General features: G+C 58.0%; 1 protein-coding gene across 1 annotated transcript; it reads right to left on the bottom strand.

Annotated features, from left to right (window-relative positions):
* Positions 1-16,514: 16,514 nt before the first annotated feature.
* SOCS1 (suppressor of cytokine signaling 1) lies at positions 16,515-17,629 on the bottom strand. The gene has a single exon (XM_080829877.1). The coding sequence runs from the start codon at positions 17,612-17,614 to the stop codon at positions 16,940-16,942; it is 675 nt and encodes a 224-aa protein (XP_080686003.1). The 5' UTR covers positions 17,615-17,629; the 3' UTR covers positions 16,515-16,939.
* Between the last annotated feature and the right edge of the window lie 7,289 nt (positions 17,630-24,918).

Here is a 24,918-nt window from a genome sequence, read left to right as displayed (position 1 = left end):
CTCCCGTCCCACTCTGAGTAAAAGCCAAACTCCCTCCACCAGTCCCTATGTGATCTAATACCCCCTAACCTCTGACCTCACCTCTTCTTCACTCCCTTACACTGCACCAGACATCCTTGCCTCTTTCCTTGGACATGCTGCCTCAGGGCCTTTGCACCCGCTCTTACTTCTGCCTGGAATGCTCTTACCATATCCAGATAGATAGCTCATTCACCCCTTTTAGCTTTCTGCTTCTCAGAAAGGCTTCTCCCTGACCATCCAAATAATATAGCAACCCACACCTGGCACTTTCTAGCCCCCCTGCCAGTGTTATGTTATTCCATAACACTCAGCCACATCCGACGTCCTCCTTAACATCATTAATAATTGTGGTCTGTGTCTCCTCCTGCTAGACTGTGCGATCCTGAAGGGGAGGAGAGACTTGGTCTGGTTTTGTCACTGCTAAGACTTCGGAGCCAGGAAGAATGCATGGCATGTAGTAGGGGCTCAACCCATGTTTGTTGAGAATGAAGGCATCCAGGCCCCTATGAGGTAAATGCCAGGGTAGCTCCCATTTCCCAGCTGAGATCTCTAAGTTCAGGGACAGAAACTTGCTCCTGGCCATACACCAGGAGTCCTGATGGGACTCAAACTTGAAGCTCGCAGATTCCTGGCTTTGAACTTCAGGACCAGGACTCATGTCCCAGCACTGGCCTCAGAGTGTCCTGGTCCTCTAGCCCGTCTCTGCTCCTGAATCTGCCAGATGGGGCAGACTCAGGGTGGGCTTCTTCCTGGAGTCTCCGCTGGTGGCCCGTGACCGGGAGAACCACAGAGACCTGGAGTGGGGCCACAGGACACCAGGGGTTCCCCAAGTGGGTAAAGGCCTTTCTGAGCAGCAAGCCAATGGCGACAGGGATCCCAAGGGACTGGACCGGCCCCAAGAGGATGGCATTCCTCACACTCCCAGGGGTCAGACCCTTCCACCTGGATTCGGGCTCCAGACCCTCCCTGACCCCCTGCTCTGGGCCCCTCTTGCTCGAGCCTAAGGTCCCAGGGGTGATTTGGACGTGGCTATGTGGGTGGGAGCTGGGGGACAAGACAAGATTCTTCACCCTGTTCAAGGGTGTCGTTTGCATTCCTCTCAGCCCAAGTCCTTCCTATCTTGCTGGTAGGACAAGGTGTTTCTCCATTTCTGCTCCCAAGCTCGTTCTGGATTTTGGCAAAATTCAGTCCCCATGGGGACGGAGGTCCCCATTTCCTTGCGGAATATCAGCGGGGGGCTGCTCTCAGCTCTAGAGGGGACCTCCACACGTGGTCCCTCCCGTCCTCTCCACTCCAGCCACAGTGGGTCGTACTTGCTCAGACGGCAAACCTCCCATCTCCTGTCTTCTGGCACCAGATGAAGTCGGGCCACTCGATAGTCTCCCTTCACAGCATAACCTAATCACAGGAGCCGAATCTGTCCTATGGGCGTCCTGGGATCCTCGGGATGGGGCAGGTGGTGGGAAATGACAGCGCTGTCTTGGGATTCTTCCTGCCGTCATGCAAAGGGTTCGGATGCTTCGCTCTGCGCAAGTAAAACACGGATGCCTTGGTCGTGCAGTTATCCGGCTCGGAAGCTCGTGTCCTCCTGTTTTGAGACCTTCCTTCCCTCCATGTTCTCTGTTCCCGCTCCGAGGAGTTGGATGTGACAGCTTGTGGAATAATCCTCTGGTTTTCTTGTCTCCTCTCTCGTATTTTCAATCTCTGTGCCTTTCCGGGAGATTTCCGGAAACTTCTGCTCCGGCGCTCATGTCTGAATGTTCCTTTCTAAAGCCCCGTGTTCTTTTCTTAGACACATGCAACGTCTTGTATTTCTCTGAGGGTCGCTTGCCGTCTTGACCGTCCCAATTCCTAGTACTGTGTGTTATCTAGGAATTCTCTTCCTCTGCCGAGTTGGGTCTCTTTTCATTTTACAGGCCTGCCTTGTGTGTCCAGTGATCCTTGGTGATGAGTTCCTATTACAGCACAGGAAGCTGAGAACAGGTTATGGAAGCCACGAACAGGTTATGGAAGCCACGTGCCCGGTGGCAGGGCGTGGGGACTGGTGAGTCTCATCCGGGAGACGGGGCTGGGGCTGGATCCCAGAGTTGGCGAGCAAACTGTCTTCTCCCGGGCAGGTCGGTTTCTCTGAAGAGGACCCCCAGCCTCCTGCAGGGGGTGGGGTGGGGCGGGGTGGGGTGGGGAGCAGGGCTGCGGGCTTCCAAGGACCAAACAGGGGCACGGGGAAGGGGGTGCCTTGCTGACAAGCGTGTGGCCTTTCCCTTTGCCCCCTGTGTCAGGCCTGACCCCGCCCTCAATTCAACCTGTCATCCTCAAGTTCAAGTCTTCCTCGCACAGTTTTTATTTAGATGGTATGTTTAATAAGGGTGTGGGGTGAGAGGCTGCTAGAGACTGGTGGGCTAAGGGCTCCCCAGATTATCCCTTGGCATCTCCATGATGCCAGGTGCTGGGGTATAAAAATGAACCAGACTGGCTCTGCTGCCAAGGTTGAAGACCTGCAAATTTCTCAGGACCTTTTGTGTGCTGGGTCTAGAATCTGGATCAGGGTTCTGTCCCTCAGGGAACAGTTGGCCACATCTGGAGACTTCTTTGGTGTCACAATGGGGGCGTGGGGCGGTTGTTGTGGGTACTCTGGTGTCTAGTGGGGCAGGTCTGCTACGACATACACGACAGCCCCCACAGCAAAGGGTGACCCAGCCCTGAATGGCAGCAGTACTGAAGTGGCGCGGCCATGATCAAAGACCCCTTCTTGCCTTCAAGGGCAGGGAGGGGAGAATTTCTAGATTCCTCCTCAACACCTGCTGTGTGCTCTCACGGCAACCCTATGGCTTAGAGAGCCTCAGCTGAACCAGCCACAGGAGGATGTGGGGGGGGGGGTAGGGAGGGGGAGGAGACCAGCCAGGGGTTGGGGGTATGGGCAATACCCCTGCTCTGGGCCTGGGTCAGGTGTGTGTGTTGGGGGGGGGCCCGTGGTGCCTGCCTTCCTGCCCAGCCCCCGTCCTGCTCCCTCAGCCTCTGGGGCAGTGCAGAGGATGGCGGCGGCAGCTGCCAGGGTGCGAGCCAGCCCAGACCCGCGGCTCTGCCTGACGTTGGTCCCCACCAAGCCATGTGACGCGACCAGGCCACAAGAAAGAGGTTTCAACAAGCGTTATCGGTTCCTGGAACTCCGACTCGGCGGCTTCCCCGAAGAAGACCGGCTGTGTGCGACGGTCCCTGCTGCCCCTTTCCTCCTCCGCTGTCCCCGCAACCGCCCCCCCTGCCTGTCTCAGTCTGACTACCTGGAAACACCCCCACCCCGCGCCCCACTCGGGCCCGCACCCTCCGGCCAGGCCGGCCGCTCAGCGACATCCCCAGGAGCCCTGGGCACGGCCCCTCTGGAGCGCCGCTCCGAGAGCCCCTGGAAGTTTGGGCTGGGCTGGACGAGCCTGCGACCCCCAGGGACCGAGAAACCCACTGCTCCTCCCTGCCCCGGCCTCTCTGACTCCAGCTCCTGGCAGCCAGGCTGGGCACAGATCTGCCTCAGTGTTCCTGGCAGTAAATGGACACAAACCTCCCTCCTTCCCATTTCCTCTGCCCCCCGGAGAGTGGCCCCTCGGCAGGCAGGCACCCCATTTCAGTTTTGTTTTTGTTTTTGTTTTGTCTTGCTGGCTTTGGAGATCCAGAGGGGGGAAAACGATCCCATTCTGGCAGGGGCAAGGCGGCCAGTCAGAAACCCCAGGGGTCATGGAGGCCGTTATCTCTGGGTGGCTGTGATGACTCTCGCGTAAGTCACTTCCTCAGTTCACAGAAACCCCCCCGCTGTAAATATAGACCCTGCCGCAATGGGGCGGGGTGGTGGGGGCCAGAATGACAAGGTGGGGGAGGGGGAGGGGCTCAGGACAGAATCCGAATCCTCTGAACTGGGCGGGAGCCTCCAGGCCCCCCGGGGAGGGGCTGATTTAACAGCAAAATGATGCTATGAAATGGCCAGGACTCTAGCCTCTCGGCATGCAAAAACGGCGATTTCATGTGATTCAGCCTAACGGGTACCACCCGGGAGATTGTTTTAAGAATTGGACGAGATACCATGAAATGCTTAGCTCAGCGCCTGCCCCGGGGGGCTCTGTGGGTCAGGCACCCAACTCTTGATTTCGGCTCAGGTCGTGATCTCAGGGTCGTGAGATTGAGCCCCCCAACGGGATCTGCAGTGGGCGTGGAGGCTAAATAAAAAAATAAAAAAAAAAGGAAATGCTAAGTAAAGAAGACATACCCACCTGACGTCTCCTAGCTGAAAACATCCCGCCAGGGCCGTGGACACACGGGTCAACAATGTTTTGCCCCCGTTTTCCCGCTTCAAACCCAGTAGCAACGTCTACGTCTTGAGCATGCGGCGTGCGCCCAGGGTGGGCATCCGCATTCTGCATTGTCTCCCATGCTCAATGCCCCCCATGATTCCCGGGTAAGCGCCGTGTGTGAGGGCAGGGGGAGAGGGCGAAGCATCCGTGCACACTCGAGGCAGGCTGCACTGTGCTCACGGTTCATCTCCAGCTTGGACTCATCTGGGGCAACTGGTTCTTTTCACCCCAACCCAGGACTTCCCGTGAATGTCTTCCTTCTCACCTCATCGCCTTCTTCACGTCGTCACCCAGGACTTGTTTGGGATCCCGACTGTTGCCGGATGGGCTCACCGTCTTTGCAAGAAGCAGGCTGTCTGGAATCTTAGGAAGGAATCCAGGGAGATGGGAAGAAGGACGTAGCTGGGGCCGGACCTCTGCGGCTCACCACTCAACAAGACCAGTCAGCCAGCTGGCATGTGTATGCGCACGTGTGTGTGTGTGTGTGTGTGTGTGTGTGTGTGTGTGTTGTGTGCAGTTAACAGTTTACAAAGTCACGGACCCAGCCTGGACGTGGATGCTTTGGTCTGGACTCAGTCAGAACTCACTGATGTCAAATTTTGGTTTTGCCGCAGGTTCTCTGTGTGACCCTGGGCAAGTCATTTCACTTTCCCAGGGCCTCAGCTCCCTCACCTGAGAAAGGGGGATAAGAGCGGCCCTGCCCCCTAGGGTGGTGAGAAGGAGGAACTAAGAGGGCATGCGTGCTGCTGCCAGCAGCCCCCAGCCTGCAGCAGGCACTTAGCATGCGCTCGGGTGTGAGCCTGAGCCAGAGTCCCGGAGCCTTTCTGCCTCAGCGGGATCCCGGGAGGTCTGGCAGCATGGTGCCCCCAGGAGCGGCAGGGCGACTGAGGCAGAGGTGAGGCGAGCCTGTCTCTCGGGAACTGGAGCACCCCTGTCGCCTCTGACGACTCCTGGGAGGAGGGCCAGCCTCCCCACCTGTCACAACAAAGCTCCCAGAGTCTCGAAGGTGCCTACGTTCACGGCTGTGGACCAGCGGCCCCTCCTGACCCTGCCCAGGGCTTCCCCCTGCCCCACCGGAGTCACGTTCCCTCTCTGAACAGCAGCGTGCCCAGCCATGAACACGCAACAGAACCTCAGCCGAGAGCAGCCGATAAAATGGGCTTCACGAGGTCCATACTGGGCCCCTTAGCCAATCCCTGCTGCCCCAGTGTCCAGGTGGGTACAATCATCCCTCCCTTGTCAGCCGAGAGCCAGAAGGCTCCTCCTGAAATGCTAAGTGGAAAAAGTGGTTTACAATATGGGTCACAAAGAATGCTATCCTTTTCTTAAGAAAAAAAAAAAAATGTAATCTGTAAAATCAGGGAAAAAAATGTATAATGTACTTAATACCAATTTGTTATTGGTAGATTCTTTTACTAAATTTAGAAACATGTGGAAGTTAAGAAAGAATGTGGACTGGTGTGGGGTGTTGTACTGGGGCAGGCTTGGAGCGGGGGCAGTGGGTATATGGAAACTCTGTGCTTTCCACTCAATTTCTATGTGAACCTCAACCTGTTCTAAAAATAGTCTGTTCAACAAAAAAAAAAATGGGAAGGAAATTTTTTTTTTTTAATGTGGGATTTTTTTTTTCTCCAAAGTTAAAAAAAGGTGAGTTTTTCACAACAACTGTGGACCGGGAGGTGCGGAAGTGTCTGCAGCCCACCTTTCCTGGAGGGCAGACGCCAGTGAGGGGGGCAGGGATCACTCCGGGCCCCAGATCCTGGCAAAACTAGTCTTGGCTCTAATAGACAAGAACATTGTTTGGTCTCTTCTTAGGATTCCGGGCTCCATTTTACCTGCTTACTTTTCACGCCAGCCAGACCCGATCCCGGACTCTGGCTGCTCTTCTGATCACGCAGGGCTCTTTGGGTGGCAAGTGCCAGAAACCTAAGTCAGACAAGGATAAGCCAAAATGGAAACGTGTGGTGTGTGGAACAGGTAAGCCCAGAGGTGGAGCTCAGGTATGGCTGGAGGCAGGACTCACACAGTACATCAGCCCTCCGTCTCCTCTCCTTCTCTTCATCTCTGTTGACTCAATGGGCACAGTGGCTGCCAGGGAGTGCCGGGTTAGAGGAAAGAATTCCTGTTTGTCCCGGCGGAAGAGTCCCAGAAGGATCTCAGGTTGGTCCAGCCTGGGTCCGGCGCTTACTAACTGAAGGGTGGGGAGCTCTGATGGGCCAGGTCTGGTCCCATCCACCCGTGGCCAGTGCCGTGACTGACAGCCCCTTCAGGACCCCAGAGAACCAGTGGGGCGGTTCCCGGAGCAAAGCTCGGGCTCACAGTGCACCGCAGGCGGACCCTACTTTCCAGCCTCCGAGGCCATTACTTGCTGTCCCCTCCACCTCCTGATGCCTCACAGAGAAGAAGGAGGAGGCACTTTGAAGCCCCACAAACCTGGCCCTGAATCCTAACTCTGACCCAGCAGTCAGGCTGTGTGACCTAGACGGGCCACTTCCCCTCCATGGGCCTCAGTTTCCCTCCCACAGAGTGTGTCGAAGATTTCCATGAAGTGTGTGGGAGCCAGGGGCCTGGGACAACCGGAGGGTTCCAGGGGGAGACGGGCAGGGCGAGGACCTGGGTACCTCTGGAGTCCCACTCCGGAGAGGCTAGGCACATGGGCTGTATTTGGACCTCCACTCCAGCTGGGCCGATAAATCGCTACACTTCTTCGGGTCTTAGTTCCTGCACCTGCCAAAGATGGAGATAGCTGCGTACTTTGGGGGCAGTTCTGTGAGTTGTGGGAAGTCACGTAAGTCAGTCTGTGTATTCTGTTCCCTCTGCCTCAGATGTCTTTCCCCACCGAGGCCCCCCAGGTGAACCCCTTCCCACTCGGTCTTGAAGACTCTGATGGCACCGCCTCCAGGAAGCCTCCCCTGTGTGTCTCCCACCCTCCTCCCCGTGATTCCTGGGCCCCAGGCGCAACTGTTCTCTGGGGGTCCTCCGCCTACCCTGCATGCAGCCTCCTTCCTGTTAGGGCCTGAATCAGGAGACACTGACACCCTCCCTAAGTCCTTCTCCTAAGTCTGGGCCACTCACATTGGTCTCTTTCCCGGACCCCTTGTGCTCAGGAGGCGGGAATTCAACGTTTGTGGGGTGAACGCCCGACCCCCACGCTTCCTGGGGGTCCCCCCGCTCCGGCACAGGCCTCCAGCCCTGTCTCCGAGGTAGCGCAGCACCCACCAGGGTGAAGGAGCCCTTCGGGGAGGGATGAAGTCCGGGTGGCAGCTGGACGCCCAGGCAGCTGATTTCTAAGAAACCAGCAGTGGGACAGGAAGGCCGGGGCAGAGCTCGGAGGCTTTTACTTTCAGTTTTCGGGGCTGGAGTGCAGAAGGTGCCCTAGGTTCTTGGTGGGGAGGGGAGGGTGTGGCTGCCGGCTGGGCTTCCCAGGGCCGAAGGTCAAAGCCACCACTGGCGCAGCCCGGAGAAGTCCCGTGAAGGGACCGCTGCCACCTTGCTGGGTCACCAACGCCTTCCCTTCATTTGTTCGCCCTCTGTGTAGTACATGCCTTGAATTAGTGATTTCCTTACCCACTCATTCGCTCATTCCCCCATCCAGCCGAGGGTCCTGCCTTTGATTCTTAGGCCCTTTCTGTTTTCTTTCCTTCTTCCTTTTTTCCTCTCTCCCCTCTCCCTTCCTCCCTCTCCCCTTCCCTTTGTGGCTCCGCAGTTGTCTCGCTCATTCTCTGGGCCTCTCTCTCCATCCCTTTCCTCCTCTCTCTAGCCCCGCCCCTAGATCTCTAGCCCCTCCCATCTCTCTGGCTCCTCCCCCTCTCCCTGGCCCCTCCCTGTCTCTGTCTCTCTCATTTCCTTTTATTTGTCCCGTATTCCCCAAACTCCACCGTTCACCTAAGACAGTGCTTACCATATTTTCGAAACAAATGCTCCATCACCAGACTTCTTAAAAATCTAAATACCGGGACGCCGGGGTGGCTCAGTTGGTTAAGCAGCTGCCTTTGGCTCAGGTCATGATCCCAGAGTTCTGGGATTGAGTCCCACATCGGGCTCCTTGCTCAGCAGGGAGCCTGCTTCTCCCTCTGCCTCTGCCTGCCTCTCTGTCTGCCTGTGCTCACTTTCTCTGACAAATAAATAAAATCTTTAAAAAAAAATCTAAATACCTACTTTAGTGTTGTGTCGGGTGATAACAGTCATCACATCTCATGTTTGATGTGATACATTTTTCTCCCCTAATGCACATTGAAAGAGACATGTAAGAGAATTTTTGCCAGTCTTGTGCCCAACATATCCTGTGGGGGCCAGGGGCGCCAGGGCGGCCCCCCGTCCCGTACCTGGAGCATCCTTCACCTGCATACCCTGATGCACCCTTCTCTCTCCATTGACCCTCAGTTTAACCTGCCACAGGTATGCACCATGGGACTGTTAGTACATTTCTAGAGAACTTCGTTTCTACTAGGCATGCTCCTAAACACTTCACAGATATTAATGCATTTACTCCCCTAGCAGTCCTGAGAGAGAGCCACGATGATGATGGGGAAACCAAGGCACAGAGAGGCTAAGTAATTTGCTTGTATCACACAGCTAACAAGTACCCACCTTCCTGGCCTCGCAGTCTAGAAGACAGATCAAACGTCTGTGCACTCTGACATGGGCTTTAACGGAGGCAGGAATAAAAGCCATGATGGCCCAGCAGAATCAAGGAGGAATTGTGGGGGGAGGTGAGGACTGAGCTGGGCTTTGAAGGTTGAGTAGGAGTTTCCCAAGGGAAAAGGAAGCAAGGGAAACATCAGAACCTTCTCAGGTGGCTCAAAAGGCCTAAGAAATGCTGAGAAATTGGGGAGGACGAAGCAGATGGGGAATGTGAAGGGAACCGTGTGGGACTAGAAATGTACTTTGGGGCCAAGTGGTGAGGGACCTCCAATCCCCTGGGAAAGGGGTCCTGTTTTACGATCTAGCAGTTGGGAGCCAGTGGGGTGCTGTGAAATCATGTTACTTGGTTCACATCCTGCCTGTATCACTTTGACCATCTGGGAGGTCGTGGACCAGGAGCTTAACCTCTTCTGGCCTCAGCTGCCTTGTCTGTGAAATGAGACAATAATGGCAGTTGCCTAGAAAGTGCTAGTTACGGGAGAGCTCAGAGGACTACTCACAGGCACTGGGAGCTCAGGGTGCTTGTGACCAAGGGTAGAAGGTGATCCCATCCACAATGTGGGCAATCACGGCCACCTCCCTCCTGCAGAGGGAGCTGGTGCCCACATCTCTGGCCTCAGTTTCCCCATCTCGAACCCAGGACAGGGGAAGCCCGCTTGAAGGCTCAAGTGTGCCTTCCTCCCCCTGCCCCCCACACCCCTGCCCACCTGGCTGGACCCAAGGGAGGGAGTTTCACTTTGACTCACCTTCCAGGAACTGCGGCCCTTCCTGTCACCGGGCTAGCCCAGAGGACAGAGATGAGACAGATGGCACCGAGGAGCCCGAGCTGGGCAGGCCGGGGTTTCACTTTCAGTGTCCTCTGACATGGGGCCATCCTGCCCTGCCAGCTCCCACCTCTTACTGATCTTGAGCTCTGTGCCCAATCATTTATGGCCGTGGCTTTCATGCCTCTGGACCCTTTGAGATCCCAATGTTTACCCCATTTCACTAAGACTCAGAGTCAGGGAAAGCACTGCTTGCCCTGGACCACACAGCTGGCAGCCATGCAGGGCCGTGCTTCCCGGTGTGGGATGGGAGTCCCCGAGGCTCTCCGGGAATGATGATCTCCCGTGGGATACAGGGACATTTTTATAAAACTTGGAACCTTTCCCCACCCTGCCATGAAAACAGTGAGTTCCTCTTTGCATCCTCTCAGGGATCTTTCCGCTAAAGCCCAGAGCATCTGAGACAGGTGCTGGTGTGCTATAAGCACCACTCTGAACCTCTCTGATGCTTGTCACTCCCCGTCCTCCCTCACCCCCTCCCTCCCAACCAAATACAGAGGCAGAGTGAGGCCCCAACATACACCAGGAGCATAAACGTTGCTGGGATTGCACTACTTTTTTCCGGGGTAACCCCTTGCTGGCTTTCCTCTTGTGGTAATGATATACATCTCCTTAAACTAAAGCTCACTTAAGGCAACCAAGTGACTCGACTTGAAGGAGATACTAATGGAATCACAGAACAGCTGGCACCTGGCTAGGTCTGGCCAAGATCACAGCACTCCAGTGTTGGACAGCTTGGCCACCTCCGCCTGGAGCCTCAAATGAGGAAATGGTTGTAAACTTTGGCTTCCCGTGTTTGATCGCCCTGGCCTCCACTACCTGCCTGCTGTGTGACCCTGGGCTCTCTATGTAACCTCTCTGTGCTCAACTGCCATATCCGCAAAATGGGGATGATGATAATTGCACCTGCTTCCAAGAGTCCTTGCAAGGGTTGCAGGAGATACTGTGCGTGGATTACATGCAACGGGGCCCTAGCCCCGAGCGTGCAGTGAGCACCGATGTGAGTGCACTGGGAGCCACTGCTGTTCTTCCTAAAAGGCAAGCTGAGAATAAAAGCAGATTTGCCTGACTTAATGCCTAGGCTGATTCAAATATGCCCGGGCAGCCTCTGTGATCCAAAACAATAAGAAATTCTTGTGATTCCTCTATCTGCGTGGTGATCCCTTTTGTTTCCATTTATACTGAATCATGGACCCTCAAGACCCTGTGAAGCAGGGCGGAGGGGGTCTGAGTCTAATTTTCCTTGTATGGGTGAACCCGCTACAGTCACACAGTTGGCGGAGGCACGGATCGAACCCAGTTCCTGGGGCCTGACTCTGCCGGCGCCTCCAAGCTGCCTTCCCAGCAAAATGTGGGTGGGGAGGGGCTCTCCAAGACTGACTGACACAGGCCATGCACCCTCCTCTGCCTCACCATACTTTTCGGCTGGGCTTGCCAGAGGCACCAACGTCTGGTAGGGAGTACATGTCTCACCATGCAGATCCCTGCGGGCCCCTAGGTGGGGCCAGCCCTGAGTGTCACTCTCCCAGCCCTGCTCTTGCAAAGGATCCAGCTATCTGGGTCATAGCATCCCCGACCATGCTCACCCTCATTTGCATCCACGGCCCCCCACCAGGCGCCAGGGCTGCCCCAGAACTGCTCGGCAGGGTCCCCAACAACCAGGTGGTCCTGGCCGTTCTCCGAGGCTGAATCCTGATGCAGCCTTGCAAGGACGTTAACCCCCCACCTCCTCTCTTGCCTCCCCAGCCCGTGCTGTGGGGAAAGGGCAGGCAAGTGAGATGCTCTGAGTCTTCGCTGCTTCCTCCAAGGTGGTCCTCAGCGGCAGAAACGAGGCATAGACATATGAACTGTTGAGCATTGCAGGGAATAAGATCATGGGCTTGGGCGTCAAGGGCCTGTAGTCAGAGTGCCTGGACTATTTGCAAACCCACGGGGGCAATCCCTTCGCCTTTCTGAGCCTGTGTCTTTGCAAGGCAGGCTGGGTGAAGTATTAACACCCACGAGGTGCTTAGTAAATGGCATTATTTTAAAACAGTAGAAATGCAAGAATCAAGAAGCAGAGAGGGCCAGTCCTAATTAGTGGATACTATCGTGTGTTAAGCCCTTTATAGGTACCCCTTCACTTAATTTCACCCACAGGGTGGATACAGGTAGTCCTATATTTCCCAGTGAGAAAGATAGGGTTCTGAACCTAAGGGCTGGGTGAGTTGGGGCGGTCAAGGGTCGGTGTGGACTGGGATCGGGTGGAAAGCGCTTTCTGCTCCCCCAGTTCCCTAGGACATGTACCCTCTGGGTCTCTGGGGTATTGCCAGGGCCCTGGGAGCTCCATGATGGCCAGGGTGCAGCACGCGCAGGGCGGCGTTAGGACCAAGCGGAAATGAAGAGCCCGCTTGGTCTATTGCCTGCAGGTGAGAGCGGGGGCAGTGACGTCAAGGGCGCACGCAGCACGCAGCACGCAGCGGCCCTGAGCGCGGGAGCCCTTCGGAGCCCTTGGGCCCTGGGCTTGGGCGACATTGCTCAGGCTGGGAAACACCACTCATGGTGTACCAGGAGCAGCCTGGCGTGTGCAAAGGCCCGGTGGCAGGAGCGAGTGGTGAGTGCTGAGGCCAGACACGCGGGCACTGGAGGACTGGGGCTTGGCGCTGCCAACCACACATGGGGTACGTGTGTGTTGGGGGGTCACGTTAGTAATGGGAAGAAGCCGCCAGTGCAGACCGTGGAACCCAAATTTCCCATGAAGGTTGTCTGCCAACCAGGTCCCAGGGCCAGCAGAGCAGTTGGGAGGGGCAGTTTGAGCGCCCACCGCCGGCACCATTGTTCTTGTGGGAATTGGCTTCCTGGGAAACTGCGCTTTCTGTGGGACCTTGAGGCCCTCCAGAATCAGGCCACCTCCGTGTTGAGCCCCAGGGAGTCTCTGGATGTTGGTGGTGGAGACCCCAAGCCACCTCCTTCGGGGTGCCGCATGTCCTTCCCCAAAGTTGAGGGCGGCTCTGCCCAGCACAGGTGGCTGGCGGGGCCACTGCTCCAAGAAGCCATGCCCTGCGGCCCTGTTAGATCCAGGCTTGGGTTTTCTGACTGACGCCTGCCCAGGGCTAGCTGCTCCAGACCTCTGTCCCACTTGGGAGTCCACACTCTGTCCCAGCGCTGGGGGAGGCGGGTCCTGTGGCTGACCCTGCCTTGCCTGACTGAGCCATGTCCCATCCCACCCCTTCCCCAGGGTTGCTCAGAAGGCGAGAAGGCTAAGGCCATATTCCTGGGCTTCCCTGCCTTGGCCAAAGGATCTGAATGGATCAGGTCACCCCAGGCTTCCCATCACACTGCCATTGCCCCTGTGGCGACCTGCAGGGTCACCTCCGGCCCTGGCCACCCATCCCTCCAGCCGCCCTGCACTTGCCTCCACTCCGTCCTTGTCCCCCCAGTGCACCAGTCTTTGCTCTGCAGTGGGCTCAGCTGGTCCCCAACCCAAGATGGCCTTGGCGCTTGCGGTTCCCTCAGCCTGGAATATGGTGTCTGGACCGGCTCCTCCTGCCATTCCGGGCACGATTTCAGTGTCACCTCAGAGGAGCCTTCCTGACCTTTCTTTCTAAGAGTCCCACCCCACCGTCCAATCGCCTTGTTGAGCTCTAATCCAAGCGCTGTCACTACTTGGAATGTTCTCGTTCCTTTATTTCCCGCGGTGTTACTTACTGTCCGAAGCCCTGGGTGTCTGGGTATGAATGCCACGAGAGCAGGGACCGTTCGTTCCTGGATCGTTTGGGCCCCGAGCAATTCTTGGAAGCTAGTAGTCGCTCCGAGAATGTGTGTTATACGGAGCTCAGCTATCACTTACTGAGCCCTGATGTCTTGCCAGCTTCTGTGCACCACCCCAGCCAGATGTTTAGCTCTCCTCCTGCCCTGGGGGTGGGGGGAGGCAGTAACAGTTCTGCTCATAAGCTTGGGACAATGGATCCATGGGATCCATGGGATCCATGGATCGATGGACCCATGGATCGATGGATCCAGCAGGTGGGGAGGTGAGACCTACGAATATGCATTTTCTGAGGATTCCTCCTCCACTCTAAGAAACCAATTGTCTCTAGAATGCCACGGACCTGGGGGGTGAGTCTTGGCTGTCCCTTTTGAGCTGTGTGACCCTGAGTGAGTGGTTCTACTTCTCTGAGCTTCCGTTTCCGCATCTCTAAAAACGGGGATCAGAGTCCCCAGCCCAGGGCTAGCTCGGGTGCAGGTCCGAGGCTGTCCTGGCACCTATCCCCCCGACCCCCGCAGGCCCCTGAGCTGCCGCTTTCCCGCTCTCTGCCTGCGCGCCATGCCCAGCTCACCCACTCAGAGGGGAGGATCCCTCAGCCGCACCTGGGTCCAGCCGCACCTGGGTCCCACCGCCCCTGACCCTGCCCCTGCCGCGCACCAACCCTCCTCTCACTTTTCATTCTTGTAAATTGACGTCAGTGCTGCTGAATCATGAAGCTGAGGTTTGAGACAGCATCCCCACCACCAGCGAAGCCGCATGGCACACACGGCACCTCGGCTGCACCTCCCCTCTCCCCTCCTCCCCTCACCCCCCCCCCCTGCTTTTCCTCTGCGACTGGGGTGTGTGCACAAGATCACAGTCACACTGGGCGGAGCACGGCAGGGGGGCAGTTAGGTCACTTTAGGTCATTGTACATATGTTAGTAAAGATTTTTTAAAAAGACGGACAAAGAGAAGGGGCCACAGCTCTAGGGAGTGTGCTCGGAGGGGCCTTTATTCCTAGCCGTCCTACTCCAGGTTTTTAAGGGGAATGGGTTTGTGCAGTGAGGATGTAATTTTTTAAACTTTTAAAAGAAGGATGAAAGAGGCCTGAAAATACTGCAGACAAATTTGTTTCTCTTTAGACAAGGACCTGTTTCGTCATCTGTGAAATGGGGATGTTAGCAGTGCCCGGATCCTAAGGCTCGGGGAGGGGGAAGGTTGAGTGTTTTCATATAGGTACTAGGGGCTGGAACGGCTTCTGCAGAATAATGCGGTTTATCAACGGGGGGTGCCTGCTACACCTTAGGCCCTCGCTGGGAGGCTGTGTTGCCCAGTGGTACCCAGCCTCCGGAACAGTACTAAAGTTCAAAAACCTGGTTTCACCACTTATCGTGTGCCCTGCTTTGCCTCTCGTGAGTGTCAGCTGTCCTGTCTGCAAAACGGGAGAGAGGTTTCTAACTCACAGGCGGGCTAGGAAGATTGAACAAGGTGGCACAGGACCCTGCCTACAGTAAGTGCTCACTAAGGGTCTGCCGGGTGCCCAAGCAGTGCCTTCTTGAACTTCTCCCCGCACTACCCAAGCTGAGGGGGTTGGGGAGGGTGAGACGGGGAAAGTCAGCAGAAGGATGGGGCTTGACCCACACAGCAGTGAACAAAGGGCAGGGAGGTGGTCAGGAGAAAAGCAGCCGTTCCTTAGAGGCCCGGAGAGGAGACGTCACCTCCTTCCCTCCCACCCCACCTTCTTAAAGGGTGCAATTGCCAAAGCTCTCGGAGATCCTAAATCTCTCCCAGCCGTCCTCAACCTTGAGGCCTGGAACCTATTTAATCCCCCCAGACAGGCCCGGGCTGTTCCAGTTCTCGATAACGTTAATTTTATGTTGTACTTTCAAGCCTGAAAGGGTATTATTAAATATTAGGACACTCCATCATCAGCATGTCCAAGGCTGCCTAGGGCCAGTCCAACTTCTAAAAATGAACTGCAACTTGTCCGTGAGGCTGTTTCACCCCAACCCCGAAAGTGAGTCAATTCACCCAGTGTGGCTGCCCAGCCCCCTGGGTCGCCAGCACGGCTGACCTTTCAGGCCACGGACCCGGGAGTAGCCATAGAGCCCGTGTCATAGGCACTTTCTGGCGATGTGGGCCAGCCCCACTGTGCCAGTCTCCCCTCCCGAGCGCTTCCCCTCGTCCCTGTTGCCCGGCAAGCACCTCCTCCAGCAAACCCATTTCAGAGGTAGACACTGAGGCCCCGAGAAGCAAAGGGAATTACCCACGGCTGCTTGCAGGGCCCTCCTGCCACCACAGACCGCAGAGCGTTTTTTGGGCTCCAAGTGTTGTGTTCACCAAAAAGTACACCGAGAGAAGGGGACAGGAAGGATGAAGTCAGGCCCAAACCTCGATCCCCATCCCACCATCTGAAATCTGTCTCTCTCCACACCAGTTTCAGAATGCGCCACTCCTCCTTCCAAAAACTCATCAAGTCCCCCCCCCCCACCTTCTTCCTGGAAGGTGCTGTGGTCACAGAATGAAAGAAGTTTCCTCTCTGTCATCCATTTCAAACACATTCTGGGTGGATGGCCAAAAAAGGCCCCAGTGACGTCTCTGACACAGGCAAATGGACCCTTGCCTTGGTTTTTCTTGTCTGTAAAAAATGAGGATAGGAGCCTTGCTTCATAGGGGTGTCTAATTTAAGCCCGAGGCAGGCAGAAGAAGGTTTGGCTCACTTTAAGTGCTCAAAACACCAACTGCCATTTTACCTTACACAAAATACCAAAACCGGCTATTCCTCTCTCCCTGAGAGCCGGGAGTGGAACCAGGCAGGTTCCCCAGCCCCAGGACCTGGGTCCCACTCCCTTCAAGCCACAAAGGTCCGTCTTAGGACCCCTCCGCCCCGGACCCACTCACAACCAAGAGAATCCCCTGAACCAAGCACATGCTCTGGAAACTTTTTTTTTTCTTTAAAAAAAAAAACTTTCATAACAAAGTTTATTACCTAAACTGGCTGTAAAAAATATAAAATAGGATTCTGCACAGCAGAAAAATAAAGCCAGAGACCCTCCCCCAACCCCTGGTTTGTGCAAAAATACTGGGTATATGTAAACATGAAGAGGTAGGAGGTACAAATTCAGGTCCTGGCCCCAGATACAGTTAAGCTGCTACAACAACCAGGGGGGACCCAGAGGGAGCACCAGGAGGAGGGGCACTCCCCCCCCCAAGGGATGGGGAGGGGTCTGCGGCCTTGTCTGGGGGGGCGGGGAGGGGGAGGCGCCTCGCCCCCACGCCCCGGCTCCCTCCAACCTGGGTGGGGAGGGCACCCACGTGGTTCCAGGGAAATAATAATTATACAAAATAATGACAAGGTGCCCGAGTTAATGCTGCGTGCGCGGCCGGTCAGATCTGGAAGGGGAAGGAGCGCAAATAGTCGCGCAGGACGGGGTTGAGGGGGATGCGCGCCAGGTTCTCGCGGCCCACGGTGGCCACGATGCGCTGGCGACACAGCTCCTGCAGCGGCCGCACGCGGCGCTGGCGCAGCGGGGCCCCGAGCATGCGGCGCGGCGCCGCCACGTAGTGCTCCAGCAGCTCGAAGAGGCAGTCGAAGCTCTCGCGGCTGCCGTCCAGGTGGAAGCGGCCGGCCTGGAAGTGCACGCGGATGCTCGTGGGGCCCGAGGCCATCTTCACGCTGAGGGCGAAGAAGCAGTTCCGCTGGCGGCTGTCGCGCACCAGGAAGGTGCCCACGGGCTCGGCGCGCAGCCGCTCGTGCGCCCCGTGCACGCTCAGGGGCCCCCAGTAGAAGCCGCAGGCGTCGAGCAGCGCGCTGGCCCGGGTGATGCGCCGGTACTCGGCGTGCGAGCGGAACGTGCGGAAGTGCGTGTCGCCGGGGGCCGGGGCCGGGGCCGCCGGGCAGGGCCGCGGGCGCGCGGGGGCCGCGGGCGCCGCCGGGGACGGGGACGAGGACGAGGACGAGGACGAGGACGAGGACGAAGACGAGGAAGGCTCTGGCCGCCGTCGGGACTCTGCTGCCGTGGAGATTGCATTGTCGGCTGCCACCTGGTTGTGTGCTACCATCCTACACGCGGGGCCAGCCGGAGGGGTGGGCCATAGCGTCCGGGGGTGCGCTGGGGGAAGACACGGGCGGTGAGCCGAGAGGCGGGGCAGGCCCGGGGCCGGCGGGGGAGCCGACCCGAAAGGGCCGAGGGCGCAGGACCGAGTCGGCGCGGCCGCCGGGAGCCTCCGCGGGCTCACCCAGAAAACGGGCCTCCCGGTCCGCGGAGCCCTCCGGGAGCGGGGCGGGGAGCCCGGCCGGGGCGGAGTCCGCCGCCGGCTCGCTCGGAGTTTGGGTAAGAGGGGGGCGTGGAGAGAGGTGCGGGGAGAAACGTGCCCCGACTCCGGCCACCCAGCCCTCGGCTCGCCGCCCCGCGGCCGCCGCCTGCTGGCCAGGCCGGGGACTGGCGCCTCGTCCGAACGATTGGGCAAAGACAGAGAAGCTGCGCTGCGGGAACCCCGCGCGCGGGGGGCTGCCAGGGTGGGGCCGCCGGGGGCCAGGGGCGTGGCGGCCGCGACCCCATCACGCAGCCCCCGAGGCCCGCCCGACCCCCGGCCGTCCTTTCTTGTGTTCTGGGCTGTCTGGTCCTCCCCTCTCCCTCCCGCTTCTTTGCCTAGTACCCGGCTCACCTGGCGGCGGGGCGCGGGGCGCCGCGGGCGGGGCGGCGGGGGGCTCCGGGGCGGCTCTCGCGCATGCTCCGGGGCCGGGAGCCGTGCAGCTGCCACGGCCGCAGCTCGCTCTGCTCCGCGCCCGCCCCTGCACCAGTCTTTTAAACTGGCCCCGGAGGTGTGGCCCGCTGGCGCCGGCGGTCCCGCCCCCTTTAGGCTCCACCCCCTCAGGCCCCGCCCTTCCGCGCCACTTTCGGTTTCTTTTTCCGCGGTGGCGCGGCGCTAGAGCTGCACGGGCTGGACCTTTTGCATACACTTGGGGACCCTTTCCGGGGGCCCCTTCCTCCCCTGATCCAGCCTCACAGTCGTCCTAGGACCCTCTCCTTCAAGGGCTCTGGTCCCGCCCCTGGACCCGCTCGCTCTCTCCGATGCCCCCGCCGCACCCGGAGCCCCCCCACCTGTGCCCCGACTACTATCCTGGGTCGGAGACTTCTGCAGCCAAGCTGACACCCCCTCTCCTCCGCCCTCCAGGTGCCTCAGCACCCGTCTCCCGTAGCTCCTCTGGCCTCTGTTCTCCTCGAGTCAGACCCCTCCCCACCCGAGTCTGGGGTCCTGCCTGCGGGTCCGGCGTCGGGCCGGACCCCTCGGGGCTGCTCACACAGCCCCCTGCTCCCGCACCCCCCGCAGCCCTGAACGGCCAGACGGCTGCCCCCGCACCGCTTCTAGCCTGTCGCTCGCTGCCCCTGGTCTTGGCTTGGGCTTCCCAGGAAGCGGTGGCCTGACCACAGGCTTCGGAGGAACCCTTCGGCGGCACGAGAAGGGCGCCTCGACTGCGGATCCGAGTTCCTCGGAAACCGGGCGGGGCCGTCAAGGTCCCCAGCGGTCTTGGCTCGCGCTCCCTGCCGGAGAGCAGCTGGAGAAACTGAGGCCCTGGGGAGGGGCTGTGATCTGCAGCCACTGGCAGATGGGGAGCTCTGGACGACCGTACCCTCCTCTCTTATTTTGGGGAGAGGAATGGCTGGGCCCCTCCAAACGCACTTTGGAGCCCAGTGAAAAGACGGTTCATTGATGTGATGCTTCCACAAACCTACTTTGACTTTTCCTGGCCTGCCCTCCTTTCCCCCAACCCCTGCCTTGTAGAGTCCCCTTCCGCTGCCAGGTTAAGTGTCTGTCCCCACCTGGCATTCATACCTGTGGCTTGGGACCCGGGAGGCTTGAAGGTGCTGGCAATAATTCGTACATTTGAGCGTGTGATCCCATGACCCTGTCTGTCATGGCAAGGCATGCCTTAGGTGCCTGGCTGGTATGTGTATTTTTGAAGGAAAGAAAGAACAAATGAGGGCTGGGGCTAGTAGTCTCGGAATCACCCTGGATTACACAGCAGACAGACCAGGCTGGGGGGCTTGGCCAGCAGCTTCTCCCCGACACACACTGCCCTCTAGGGGCTGCTCTCAGGCTGCAGCCAGGCCTCTCCGAAGTCCTCATGGGTGCCAGGCCCTCCAGCCTGCCTTCTTGGCGCTTTCCTTCCCCGGCCCCAGACTGCCGGTGTTTCCTCTTGAACGTCAGGGGGTGACCCAGAGCCAGCCTTGCTTAGGACCCCATCAGCTCCCTGGGTGCATGTTGGCAGCTGGCATCGGTCATTGATGTCGCTGTCCTGGGTTGAGAGTGTGCGTGTGTGTGTGTGTGTGTGTGTGTGCATGCGTGCGTGCGCTGGTATGCAGGGTGGTGGGAGAGAGGATGGGCGGGCATGTGTGTGCTGGTGGTCAGGTGCTCTGGGCCCTCCAGAGCTCTTGCTGGTGTTGTGCCCTGTCGTGGGTGATGCATAAAATAGAAGGTAGTGGTTAAAAGCCAGATCTTGGACCCAGGCTACCTGAACTCCAGTTCAGGCATACACCTCTCTAGCCCTGTGACTCTGAGCGGGTGATGAACCCCCCTGCCTTCCTGGGGGCAGGGATTCAAGTGAGCAATTCTGGGTCAAGGGCTTAGATCAGCCACTAGTTAAAGTAAGCCTTTGGCAGGGGTCTGCTCTGGCTGTTGTGCCTCCGAGGGTGCGAGTGAGCGTGGCAGCGTGCTGGAGCCCTTACGCATGGGGCTTCATATCTCGGGCCCATTCTAGAAGCTCTGTCCCCAGGAGCACAGGCCGGAGGAGGCATGGGCGGAGTTTCCTGGGGGTAAACCAGGCCCCTGGATGCTGGCAGTGGGGAAGGGTAGCACCGCCCCCGCACTGGAGCTGGGGGCAGTGGTCCAGGCCCAGAGGAGGCCAGCAGGCTGGGCTGGCTCCTGTAAGGCTTGTCTTCCTGCCAGCCCGTCTCCTCCGCAGGCCTCTGGGCGGAGGGCAGTCCATAATAGCTGACCGTCCGTATGCCCCCCAACCCCTATAACCCCCATTGACAGCGTCCACGGCTACACGGGAGAGCCACCACTTCTCATAGGGACAGGGCCCCCTTCTCACGCCCCCCCCCCCCCGCTGCCACACTCCCACCCCACTCCTTCATTGCCTTTACTGGGTGCTAAATGCTGACTGTGTGCTAAATGCTGTACAGTCCTTAGATCACTGGATTGGCACAATGATCCGCTCTGTCCGTTTTACAGATAGAGAAACTGAGGCTTCGAAGGGGAGTCCCTTGCCTCGGCGCACACAGCTCAGAAGGGACAGAGCCGAGATTCCTATCTAGGTTGTCGGAAAGCTCTAAAGCTTTTGCCCTTGTCCCCCGTGCTGTAAACTTCCTCCCCACAAGTCCTGGTGATCTCAAATCCTGATCTGTCTGCTAGAAAAAACCGTAGATGCCAAAAAAAATTAGCGATTAATTTGCATCCGGAGCCTGCCTTGGGAGGGGGAGTGGGGATAGCTCTGCTGGGTTCCCTTTTTGTCTATGAGCTTGAGGAGGCCCCGGGTCTCGGCATCCAAGCCTCCACCTCACCCTTTGTGGCTCTGAGTCCATCTCCGAGTATCCGTGGCCTGTCCACGAATGCCTGTACAGTGTCCCCCCTCCCGGCTGACTAGCTCCTTCTTGTGAAAGCCATGGTGAGTCAGGTGCATGTCGCCGAACACACGTGGGTTCTGCTCACCACCAACAGCGACAGTTACTCGGGCTTTGGTTTCATTTTCTGAAGCCCTGAGTTCAGAATGAAACCGCATCCAGACGCCAAAAAGAAAAAGGAAATATGCTGATTGAGGACCGGCTGCCTCTCCCTGGACGGGTGCCAGGCTTGCAAGAGTGGGCTGCATTCAGATTCTATGCCCACTGCTTCCCAGCTGTGGGACCTTAGGGAAATAGCTTGCCCTCTCTGGGCCCCGTTTTGCCCCATCTGCAGAACAGTCACTGGAAGTTTTGTACTGCACCGAGCAGCAAAGCACACAGAGCCCAAAGCAGAGTGCCAGGCACAGAGCAAGGGCTTAGCACAGGCGACCTGTCACAGGGCAGTTGGGACCACCCGCCGTCTGCAGCCTGACATGCGGGGTGGTCCTCCTCCCCACTGGGCAGCCTAGAAGTGAGGGGCCCAGCCAGCTGCTGTGGGGAATCCAGATCCTGGCACACACGGCTTGGTTTTTTGGTTTCTCTTTCCCGCTTTGGCAGTTCTGCTGGGAAAAGCCAGTCCTGGCCAGGACACGCAATCCTGAAATTGTCCTCTGTCCCCTGCTCCTCTGTCTTGGCTGCCTCTGATGTGTGGGGCCGCCGAGCTTCCCAGGGGAATCTGTGCCCCCGGGGAGCCCCGAGCAGCAAGGCTGGGTTTAAATCTGTCCCTTAACAAGCATGCAGCCGGAGGCAAGCTTCTTAGTTTCTCTGTGCCTCAGTTTTCTCCTCTGCAAGATGGGGGCAAGAATGCCCCTATTTCCCTCCTTTAGTATTGATTCCGTAGGGATTTGTTGAGTGCCTCCTGTCTGCCAGGCGCTGAGGACTCAGGGGTCTTCAAGCATAGAGAAGGCCATGAATTCACATGATCGTTTTGGATTGTGGTCAGTACTGTGGGGGAAATAACCACGGAGAAAGGGATTTGTGAGCTTGGTGCAGGAGTGAGATCAGGCAGTCAGGAAAGTTCTTTTGGATGGTGACAGAGTTGAGGTTTTTCTAAAGGCGGGCTGAAGAAGACTGCAGGCAGAGGAAGCAGCTCATGCAAAGGGCCTGTGGTAGGAACAACAGGCATGCCTGAGGACCAGAGAGAGGCGTGTGACACTGGTGTAGAGAGCAAGGGGATGAGTGCAGGGGTGAGCATAGAGGTTGGCAGGGGTCCAGTCCATCAGGCAGGGCCTTGCTGAGAGGTGACAAGAGCTGGAGACAGTCCTTAAGGCCTGGGAAACACTATAGGATTAGGCGTGGAAAGAGCCCCTTGGCTGTTGACCTTCCAGAGAGCTGGGTCTTAAGCCACAGTGACTCAGGGTAGAGGCCTTGGGCACACCTCACAACTGTCCCTGACCCACCGGGGTGTCACCACACGATCTCCCGAGATGGGTGCGATGCCAGTTCCAAGGACAGTTGGGACAACTGTAGGAGAGAGCGTGGCTCGGGTGGAGCTTGGATCAGGTGTTTTGGGGAGGCCGAGTCTCTCTCAGAGGACTCTGGCTGAAGAGCCTGCCTTGTTGTCTGGGGTAGAACCTGGGCCCAGCGCGACCCATCAGCGGGAGTGACCGTGCGTCCAGGGGGAGGTGGGTACCGCCTTGAGTCGGAGGAGAAAGTTCTTCCTTGGGGCAGAGGAGGCCAAACGGCCAGGAGTGTTGACTCCAAAGTGATGATAGATAGGGTGGCTCCTCCTGGTCCTGGGGAGACCGGATGAGAACCTTCCAGCATGTCGCCGGTGAAGAAAGAGGTGGGTCAGAGGTCACGTGCCGTCAGGATTAAGCAGCTTCGCCGGAGCAGCGGAGGGGCCGGAGGGGGGATTTCCGAGAGCCCAGGCTGTGAAGTCCGGACTGACCTGCTTGCTGGCCTAGGCTGCGCCCACCACTCCCCCCAGCGCTCTGCCTTCACGCAGGTGGGCTTAATGGGGCGGCCCCAAGAGCGGCCCCACAAACTCCAAGCGTGGCAGGCCCAGCGCCGTTTTCATCAGTAAATCCCTCCGGACCTTGCTGGGAGCCTACTCATTCTGTGTTGACACACCATTCTAACAAGCTGATCTGGTTCCCGCCCTCCCGTACCACGTCAATGGCCCTATCGTACCCCATCCGTGCGAGCCACTGACAGCAAGAAGCAATGGCAGTTGACAGAGGGCAGAAAAGCTGGGAAACTAGACACAGGACATCCAACCCCGTTCTTGGGTTGAGGCGGCATCTCGCTTCTGGGCACCCAGGGAACCAGCAGGGGCCTCGTCTGCGGGCACCGCAGAGGTCCCCGGCCAGGCCCGCAGGACCCTGAGCAGGCTCTGGGAGGAGGTGATCCTTGGCTCTGAATTTTAAAGAACAAGCGGGTCTCGGCCAAGGGGCAGGAAGGAGTGTGTTCCTGGCCGAGCACAGCACAAGCAAAGGCCCGGAGACACCCGTTGGAGGACCTGAGTGGCCGGTGGCTAGAGAGGAGGCCGGGGTGTGGCAGAGGCTGGGGTGCGGCAGAGGCCGGGCTGCGGGAAGGCCATGCGCTGGTCTTGGCCTTTCCCTACCCTGCAGTGATGAGCCCCTCTGGGGAGCACCTCCTGGGCCCCCTTGTCTGGGCCAGCAAGCCCTGCAGTAGCAGAGTTGATCACAACATTACTCGCGCTGTTCTCTTTCCAGAGGCAACAAAGCTTTGCTGAGCACCTACTGGATACCTCACGGAAGCTCATTTTTTTTTTTTTCCTCCTTGTTTTACTTTTTCATTTCCTTGTAGGAAATAACGAAAGCACTTCCCCTCCCCCGACTACCCGCAGGCACCCGCCTGGCCTCTGCTTCCCGATCCCCCCCCAACCCGCCACCCGCACTCACGGAGCTGCATTTGCCCCCATGAAACTACAGTGTTACTCAGTGTTACTCTGTGTGGACTCGTAGGTCAATGACACATCTTTCTCCATCTTGCTCTTTCCACCGCTGGTGATCTGGACAGAGAGATCAACCCCCATTATTTTAAAAAAACGGGGCGGTGTTCCTCACCGACCCCCTGTATGTTCACACAGCTGTCCCCTGTGGATGGACACCTTTGGGCTCTTTGCACCCGTGTGTGAGAAACACTTGTACCCTTTTTTTTTTTTTTAAGAGAAAGAGAGTGCCTGTGTGAGTGAGGGGGTGCAGGGAGGCAGAGGGAGAGGGAGACGGAGAATCCCAAGCAGGCTCCATACTCAGTGTGGAACCTTCCCTGGGGCTCGATCCCACAACCCCGAGATCGTGACCTGAGCGGAAATCAAGAGTTGGCTGGTGGAGGCACCCCGGCGCCCCAACACTCTGCACACTTTAAATGTTAATAGACCCCTCTTGGTTGCCTGCCACCATGCCTGTGCACACTGCCCCCCTCAGCAGCCCCATGACAGTATCTGCTTCCCTTGCTGTAATCCAGCCTTTCCCACTTACGCCCGTGCGGGGGGTACACGGCGGGCCTCTCCCTCTTGTTTTCATGCCTGCTCACTCTTTGAGTTCACGGAACTCCTCCTACGTACCAGGCACCCTACTAAGTGCTGGGGACGGAGCAGTCAAGGCCAAGGGGCCCCCTAGACCTCTTCACAGAGCGTGAGATGCAAATAAGGCTCAGAGAGGTTGAGAGACAGGTCTGGGGTCACCCAGCGAGGGAGGGAGCCGGGAATGGAACCTGGCTTTGTAGGGCTGA

The sequence above is a fragment of the Martes martes genome (assembly GCF_963455335.1).
Source record: "Martes martes genome assembly, chromosome: 18".
Taxonomy (NCBI): domain Eukaryota; kingdom Metazoa; phylum Chordata; class Mammalia; order Carnivora; family Mustelidae; genus Martes; species Martes martes.
The sequence above is the reverse complement of the archived record's forward strand: the minus strand, read 5'-3'. Positions and strand labels throughout refer to the sequence as shown.

Bases quoted from the DNA above. Each gene is read 5' to 3' on its own strand.
- SOCS1 (XM_080829877.1), bottom strand. From the start codon at position 17,614: ATGGTAGCACACAACCAGGTGGCAGCCGACAATGCAATCTCCACGGCA.